This window comes from Pinus tabuliformis, chromosome J (assembly GCF_031772625.1).
Source record: "Pinus tabuliformis cultivar Carrire ecotype Pingquan chromosome J, CPIR1, whole genome shotgun sequence".
NCBI lineage: Eukaryota > Viridiplantae > Streptophyta > Pinopsida > Pinales > Pinaceae > Pinus > Pinus tabuliformis.
The window spans coordinates 882,322,381-882,331,690 of record NC_142295.1 but is presented as its reverse complement, the minus strand read 5'-3'; the positions used below and the strand labels follow the sequence as shown (position 1 = coordinate 882,331,690).

At 37.5% G+C, this 9,310-nt stretch overlaps 1 protein-coding gene across 3 annotated transcripts in view; it reads left to right on the top strand.

The window, feature by feature from the left end:
- Window positions 1–7,067: 7,067 nt before the first annotated feature.
- LOC149229489 (uncharacterized) overlaps window positions 7,068–9,310 on the top strand; it is an 81,149-nt gene continuing 78,906 nt past the window's right edge. Inside the window, exons 1-4 of one of the 3 annotated variants that reach the window (XM_089378668.1) lie at window positions 7,068–7,350; window positions 7,632–7,837; window positions 8,366–8,631; window positions 9,044–9,280. In XM_089378668.1, coding sequence (XP_089234794.1) covers window positions 7,676–7,837; window positions 8,366–8,631; window positions 9,044–9,280 — 665 coding nt within the window. In that variant the 5' untranslated portion in view covers window positions 7,068–7,350; window positions 7,632–7,675. Of the gene's footprint in view, window positions 7,838–8,365; window positions 8,632–9,043; window positions 9,281–9,310 lie in introns of all 3 variants that reach the window. The other 2 variants (XM_089378667.1, XM_089378669.1) reach the window with 2 other exon arrangements.

Genomic DNA, 9,310 nt, shown 5'->3' with positions numbered 1-9,310 from the left:
AGGAAATTATGATCAAAATTAAATGATACCAATTAAGTAGGATTTCAGTTTCATAGATAGTTAGCTTAATTAGGTATTTATAGACCCTTTCATGTTTTTAGAAAGGGTCGTAAAGTTTTGTATTTGACTTAAAGACTGAAGTTGCACTACTGTGCTTCAGCCATATTCTTTTATAAAACTGGACCAGTTATTCTAATTTTGACAAGGAAGCTTTTATGCAAATGTGCACTATTGTCTTCGTTTGAAAGTATTTCTGCGTTGGAAGAAGAATCTCAAATAACGATTGATATTGGGAGTGTTTAGCAGCTCATATGGTACTATTATCTATGTCTGAATCCATTCTTTTCATATGAATTGTTATTTGATTACCTTTGCTATTATCGAATATATGTATGTGTTTTAATAGCATTTATGTATTCCTTCCACTATTGGATGTTTATGGGATGCCTTTCCTTTGATCATATATGTATCGATGATATAAATAGTGTAGCAATATTGCGCTAATCCTTTGTTTAACGATTTAAGCAGAGTAATTCTGAATGAATAAAAGTCCATGTTTATTGAATAGAGTCATCTACATGCCTGTTTATAAACATAGATCATCAAGCGCTACACTTTAAAAATACAATAGTTCCCGGGATTAGTAGTAGTCCTTTTATTTCGCCGATAGATTAAATTATTCGCCTATCATTAGATTAGTTAACCAATCATTCATTCATCCCGTTTATCCATTTACTGGGAAACTGGTCCCATTATCCCCAGTTGGAGCCACCATTCCAAACGGAAAAGGAGCTGTACTAAGGTCCGGACCGGGTGGTTATCCCCAATGTTGATACAATGATTTTCGGGGCATCAACACAAGGTTGGATTTAGGAGGATTGGTATATGGCCACTTAATGTTGATGCTCTTATGCATGATACTGGTTGTAGCCAAGCATTTGGCCTGGAAGGCCAAGAAGCAGAGAACTTACAAGACCATCTTGATGCCGAAGAAGATGTAGTTGTTGTTGAAGGTATAATGTCCCTTTCTGAAGGGCACTTCTATGGTGATGATGATGAACATGTGAATTAGAAAAAGTTCAGACATCAATCAATTATCAACAGCATTGAGGCTATCATGCCCACTGAACCAACTGTTAATTGTGCATGTGATATTCCATATGAGGCAGTTGATCATTTGAATGAAAATGCAAACTTGATTTCAAATGATAATGCACCATGATTAAACAATGAGCAATTGAGCATGCCAACCCAAGTAAGCCCACCATCATGGTTGGCAGAGACCATGATGAATATCAACACACATAATGTCTACCACCAATGAGGAAAGCATGGACATGCCTTCACAACCATCAGAGTTGAACACCGAACTTGTTCATTATTTTGTGGACAATGGATCACTGGAAGAGGAGCCTATTCAACATGAAGTACCAGAGGAAGACAACAATGGGGGTCAATCAGTTGTCCCGGAGGTTGAAAGGAAAGTGTTAGGTCCCGAGGAGCATGGGACAACAAAGCATAGAATACTTGGTGCATTCCTAAAGATACTAGTAGAGAGAGTGGATGACTCATCAAGGCACTCAACATCAGATTGTGTTCATTTGGGGAGGAGTTCACAGTTTGTCCCCTCTAAAAATTATATGAATTTATTGTTTGAGTTTGAACGTAAAAAAAAATGAAATTCAGGAATTTAAAAAGAGAAAGAAGGAGTTGGCTGAGGAAAAGAGAGTTGCAAGGATTGCAATAAGAGAATCTCGAGCAAAGGAAAGGTTGGAAAGACAAAAAGCAAGTGAAGATAAGGAACATAAAAAACAATTGGCAAGGCAAGAGAGGGAGGCAATAAAGGTTCAACAAGTGTTGGAAAAAGGAGGAGGGGCGAAAAGCAAGGAAGACTATGGTCCAAGTTGGTTTGAGGAAAATAGGATGATGTCCAACAGTCTGGACCACATTGCATACACCATCATACCAAGACCTGATTAACATCCAAGTCCCCCCCTATTAGCCAGGGTTTATGCCCACCTCTTATACCCCTACCAGTGCAGGTTTAAATCCTAACTGTTTTTATAGGACACCTACACTCAGTGATGGGGTTAATAACATAAGTGGACACTTGGGCTACTCAATCCCTCCATGGCTACAAGGAGAAAATTGGAGTCAAGCATATGGAAACATTCAGGCACATCCTAATCAACCAATCTTGGGTAGTCCACCATACTTGGGTCAGGAAGGCAACTCAACAATTTTGGGCAATGTAGGAAATGGAGGCCATCAAGCATAGGGGTGGCATGACTTAATTTTTGTAACCACATCACAATGTGGATTTTGTAAGGATGCAATATGTTGCATGGTTAATATAATAGTTCATGGTTCGTGGTCCATTTCATGGTTAATATAATATTTCATGGTTCATGGATCAGGTAAGCAATTCTGAAGACACTTTCTATATTAGGTTATCCTATAGATTATTGCTGCATTCAAGGAAGGAATTGGACCTTTTCTCTGTTATGTCCATGGAGCACACCTTTCATATTGGTTTCATAGTAGAAGCTACACTACTAAAGACCAATTTATATGACATATATGTTGTTCTTAAGCATAGAAGACACATGATGACATATCAGTTAAGTTAAAGGACTTATTTCGATGTGAAGATCCAACTACAACAAGTATGACCAGGATAATCATGCACTGGTCTAAACACTTGAGCAATGACAACAGTATACCCTTGGTAAAGAAACTATCTTACACAATGACCATTTCCTTTATGAGAAACATAAAAAATAATCAATCAAAGAATTCTAAGTTAACAAATTAAAAACATCAAACATGAATCGTGGCATTTCATTGTGTTATAATGAACTCTAAAGATTAGATGAGATCCAGATTGAGCTTCTGATAGTGCAAAATAGTAATAATGAATTGTTGCATTTTTGGAAGTAAGAGATAATCACAATATCATATTCTCATCACTATAAGATACTAACAGGCCAAATCCAAAACAGTAAATAAAGAACCAAATCCACTTAGTGTGGCAATGCTCTTAATATAGCCAAGTGTTGAAACAAACCTTAAAACAAATTCACAAATTATGGATTCAATCTGTTCTAACAAAGGCACTATATACCACACTAGGAGATATACCTTACCATATCCAACTTGCTGCTATATAATTATGCCTCTATAAATGCTCAGACTAGTGCAATTAGATAAAGTTAAATCCATAAGAGTGATATCAACTCCATGTTGCACTGGAAAGTAAGATGTAACTGGTATAATTACTGTGTATTTAACTAGTAACCCACATTTAGTAGACTAACCATAAGCAATGCGAGCTAATGAGTGTTCTAAATAGGTAAGCATTATGACATAGATAAGTAATACACTATTTAGCCTAGATAGCCTTTGCTAGGATTTTTAGTTTTTTTGTGCTAGTAATACATATCAAGGTATTAATCAAACATGGTTACACAATATTGCTAACTGTATAACTCACATTAGAAGAGAAAGATTACTCCTATGGTCTAACATTAAAAATCAAATCTTTACCAAGAAAACAATACCCAGATTTTCAGACCCACATGCTCTGACAAACATTGAAACAATATTGTTAATTTCATTTAGTGCAACTTTACATCCATCCTTTTGCCAAAAGGAATACATGTTGTCCCTCTAGCTGGGGACTTTTTAGAGATTTCTGTGACAAGCACAGTTCATAATAACTCCTTAAAAGAACATACACAATAAATAAAATTATGCTTTTACTTGCATGTCAAAAACAAAACCCTGAAAAAGAAAAATCTATTTATGCAAGTCCTTTCAATAAAAACATGCATAGATTTATTAGGCTAGAGTCAATTGTTAACCAATTCCAAATATTTCACTCAAGTAGAACAACAGGAAAATATGGAAGTAAGAGGGTATGAGAATGATGATTATGGTCGGGGCTCCAAGATAGGAGACTCTAAGACCCATAAGGACATTACTGAGGACAAAAGATTCAACACAAACAATGAAGTCTTCAACTCTGAGAGTGACAAGTTGACAACAAGGAGAACTGGATAACAACTAACATATGGCAAGGTTGTGCAATAGCCAAAAAAACCCACACAATAGACTGGAAAAAGCCACATTGCCATATATGTTTTTGCATAGAATTACATCACAAAAACTCCAACTTTTTCCATTTTTTTAATACACAGATCATCCAAAACTCCTCTTCTTGATTCTCAGAAAATGAGAATTGAACCTGAGATAAAGTCCTACCAGTCAACCCAACTGACAGTGACTGAAACAACACTGACTGAAACAAAGAAATAACAATAACACACAATGATACACAATGAGTAATAGGTATCGATCCTATCATGCAATATGGGTGTGAATTTCAAGCCATGGGGAGACCATGCTTAGCTTTGAATTAGTGTGCCCAATTACACAAAACCCAACACAAAACTCACACAACAAACATACTGAATTCGGTGCATAAAACTACATCACAATAACTCCACATTGCCATATTACATCACAGAAACTCCAACAACTCCAACTTTTTCCATTTTTTTAATACATAGATCATCCAAAAATCCTCTTCATGATTTTTAGAAAATGAGAATTGAACCTGAGATAAAGTCCTACCAGTCAACGCAACTGACACTAACTAAAACAAAGAAATAGTAATAGTACACAGTGATACACAATGGGTAATAGGTATCCATCCTAGCATGCAATATGGGTGTGAATTTCAAGCCATGGGGAGACCATGCTTAACTTTGAATTAGTGTGCCCCAATTACACAAAACCCAACACAAAACCCACACAACAAACTTATTGAATTTGGTGGATAAAATTACATCACAGTAACTCCACATTGCCATATTACATCACAAAAACTCCAACACCTCCAACTTTTTCCATTTTTTTAATACGCAGATCACCCAAAACTCCTCTTCCTGATTCTCAGAAAATGAGAATTAAACTTGAGATAAAGTCCTACCAGTCAACCCAACCGACACTAACTGAAACAAAGAAATAGCAATAATACACAGTGATACATAGTGGGTAATAGGTATCCATCCTAGCATGCAATATGGGTGTGAATTTCAAGCCTTGGGGAGACCATGCTTAGCTTTGAATTAGTGTGCCCCAATTACACAAAACCCACACAACAAATTTACTGAAGGTGTTTAAAAACACAGGCAGAGAAGCTGAACAAAGGCACAATAATCCATCCGAATGAATGTGTTTAAAAACACAGGCAGAGAAGCTGGTAGGACAGGTGTCCTACCTTCCAGTCATTTGCTCGGCTTCCTCCATGCCCGCACGCCACAGGAACCCCAAATGCTCCAAAACCCTTAGCTGCAACTCCAAATCGCACACAGTGACCTACAAGACAGGCAATAACACTATCGTGGGGTTAGACTTATGAAAAATTCATAAAACAAATGAAATGCTCCCAACATATCAGAAAATCGCTAATTTACCTGGAAAAAAAACCTTCTAGAGCACGAAACGACCATATCCAACACCGAGCCGAGTTAAGTCTGCTATAGGGTCAAACATAGACGAATACCCTAATTGCTGGTGTGTGATGGGGAAGAACAACCAACCCAATAAACCAGACAAAACGACATATCACAACTAAACAACATCTCAAACAAGCAACAATCACACCCCATAACCCACTATCCATAACACCAAGAACGGTGATGGATGCGACCAACATTGTAGCAGGGCCGCACAAGTACCCAAGAGCTGAAATGTTCAACAACCACCCCTAAGCAAAATAACATTGCGTGTTCGAGAAGCGTCCAAGATGAACACCAAAACAAACCCTGATCCGACCTAAACCACCTAAACTGGTCAACATGGCAAGTAAATAAGTGGCTGCATGCAACAGACAGGTGTCGTATGACAAATCCATTTGCTTACGTGGCATTTTAAGGTGTGAGGTGGGAGACGTTTGACTAATGACATCCCTCCCCTAGATGATACATGCCCAGGACCAACACGATCTGATGGCATGAGGGACCCCTTGCCCCACAAAAGTTTAACAAGGGGGATCCCTCATTTGGATCCGTGACAATACCACATGCACAAATTCAATGGTAGAGATTAATTGAGGGAACCCCCCTCCTAATTTTGAAAACCAAAAGAGGGTCACTCAAACCACTAATGGTTTTGTTGTTGGGCCCGCCTGTCCTTTTACTCCAAGCACTATGGTTTTCATTGTAGAACCCCATATATTCTTCTATCTCTATTTCAAAAGTTATTGTATATATTTCGAAAGGTAAAAAAAACCAAAACACCATTGACATGCCCTTACACCTTTTAGTGCAAATGCTAGTTTTAAAATCTATAACTTTAACAAATTAAAATAAACCTTTATTTATCACCCAAAAGTCAATTAATGATTTCATTATTGCAACACTTAAATAACACTCAATTTAAAATTCCTACAAAATCCAAACCCTTCTTACTAAATAAACAAATTAACCTATTTAATATTAATTATATATATAGATTTTGTGTTTAATTTAATAAATTATGAATAATATACTTTATATTTTTACAAATTTTGAATTTAAATTGAATCCGTATATAGAAAATGGTATGTAATTTTTTTTGGGGTGTGAATATACACGGAAAAGGTCAAACAGGGAAACAATTCCACAAACTTTGGTGGCATATAATTTGTGTTTTCCCTACCTTTGACTTAAAAGAATGACCTGATGTACATGAAGATATAATTTTTTTCCCTAAATTTGATGTGGTGGAAGTTAAAGGGGTGGATTTTTCAATCTCGTTTTGGTGACATGTGAGTCAGCTCTCGCTAAAATCATAGGATCTTAATATACCCGACTTGCAGGTAGTTGGATGTACTCCTGGTATTATATAGAAACAGCTACGAAAATTGATCCTAAGTCTTCCATAAATCAAAACAGACAATTACAGCTTCACCGTATGGTTAAAAAAATAAAAAAAAACAATTTTTTTTCAAACTCCGATGGGTCCGGCTAAGTTGAACGCCGATTTGAAATTTGAACATTTGAAACTGGCCTTAAAAATAGATTCGTTATTTTTCGGAACCCAGCCTCTTACAGTATCAATCGCTGCTAAAATATAACAGTGAAGAAATTGCATCGTCAGATAGTGATATACCGGCACAACTTTGGTGACATATTCGTGTTGCAAAAGTAGCTGCTACAAACACATGGCATGTGTTTTATAGTTTTTGAACAGACGACGAAGGCGTCTAGAGGAACCTCCCCCTTAAAGAGGCGTGGTAAATAAAACTTGAAGACACCGGCATTCTGCTATAAGAAGCCAGGGTTTAGTTCTGTATGGCCAGAGGTTTGTATTAAACCCCAATGTAGCATGTCATTGCAGCTCTCTGTATCCACTGGACCTGCTGTTGAGAAATCTGGATCACATTTCTTCGGTTCTTACTTAAATTCGCGCTCATTTTCACAGGGAATAAATTCATGGCAGTCCTTGCAAATCTCTGACAAATGCATCTGGACTCGATTAAACACCCCATCTCGATATAGCTGCGATAGATACCTGCATCTCCTTCTTTACGTTTTCTTTTTTTGTATTAATCGTATGATAGCGTAACAGAGGGGGAGGTGCAGGTGCAGATTTTGAATGTCGGACACTGGAGATTTGAGCAACCGCGATGCCATCTGCAGCAGCACAGCCGCTGCATTCTTCTCCAGAAGATCCATTCGAGCACGACAGTCTTTGTTCTTTGATGCCCAATTTGTTCAAGGGTATTGTCAAGCAAGACTCAGTTGATCCATTCAAAACTCAAACCCTTCATCTGGCACTGAGACAGGAGGTACTTGTTTTCAATCTCTCCTCATTTAGTCTTTCATTTTGTAAGCGATCAATGCCAGGCCAAGTTAGGGTTCACCGCTGAGGTCAAACCCTCCTTTTTTGCACTCAAAAACCTGACGCCCAACGGTGCCGCAATCTGTTTCTTACATGTTATTGTTGCAAAAAAAAATTGTGGATATAGAAGGCAGATCGGCTAAATCCAGATTTTCGGGGCAGATTTTCTGGGCTGGCCATGGAACCAGACATTTTGTGTGCATGGCTGCAGCCTGAAGCTGCCATAATCAAACGGGAAAAAGGGTGTTAAACTGTTTATTGAATATTTGTAAATCATGACTTGCATGTTCAACGCTAATTCATGGTTTCATGGTTTGTGTGTGTTCCAGAGTAAAGCATGAATTGCATTTTTTTAGCATTTGGATATTGGTGCCCTGACTTGTCGATTTTGAGGCCCGCCTTTTAAATTTTATTGACTTTTATTTATGTTTTTATGTTTTATGATCAAGACACATTTGGAATTTGTGTTTGGCAGGTGCTCAAGAAAACTAGCATTGTCACTGAACAGGCAAATGCAATTTTAAGTAGCACAGGAAGGTCAGATACTGCAGAAAACCATAGTGATATAACTCGATACAATAAGCCCAAAAATCAACAGTCCGAGGACATGGAAGACATTGCACAGCTACCTGCATTAGGTAAAGAAAATCTGCCACCGAATGAAATTTGTTCGAAGCAGCAGAGAAGTATGGAAGGCAGTGGTCATGTGTCTACACAGCCACCTTTCGATATAAGTTCAAAGTGAGTTTTGTAGTATATTTAGTTTCTTGGCAAATTATAATACGATTGCATATCTATATGACCATATTTCCATTTTCGTAATCATCATGGTTTGTTTGGACATCTTATTTATGATTCTGAATTCCCCTCGCTTATGCATCTGGATTCTGGACAGTGCGCATGTTTACAATTATGTCCACTGTGAATACTCTTTTGCTTTGTATATTTCTTTACCAGGCAAATATTGTTTGCAGTTACTTTGCTTCAAGAAAAATATCTCCAACAATTCATATTTCGGGAGAAGTGCTGACAACTGAATTCTTACACACCATTAGTCGCAATTCCCTCAAATACATATGCATAACTATAGCCCTTAATTTCTTTAGTTCAGGAAGAGGCAGCAGTGTTTAACTCTCTGATGTTCCGAGTGCAGTTCATTCAGATCAAGTACGAATTTACAGAGAGATCCCAAAACCTTGGAAGATTCGGATGAATTTTATGCTGCTTCTGAACTTCAGAGTAATAATTCTGAAAACATGGAAAAAATTGCACAGCTACCTGCATTATCGAAAGAAAATGTGCCGCCCAAAGAAAATTGTCCAAATCGGCGGATAAGAAGAGAAGGTAGCGGGCGTATATCTACTCGACGGCCTTTCAACATTATCTCAACGTGAGTATTGACGTAATATATTTAGTTCTC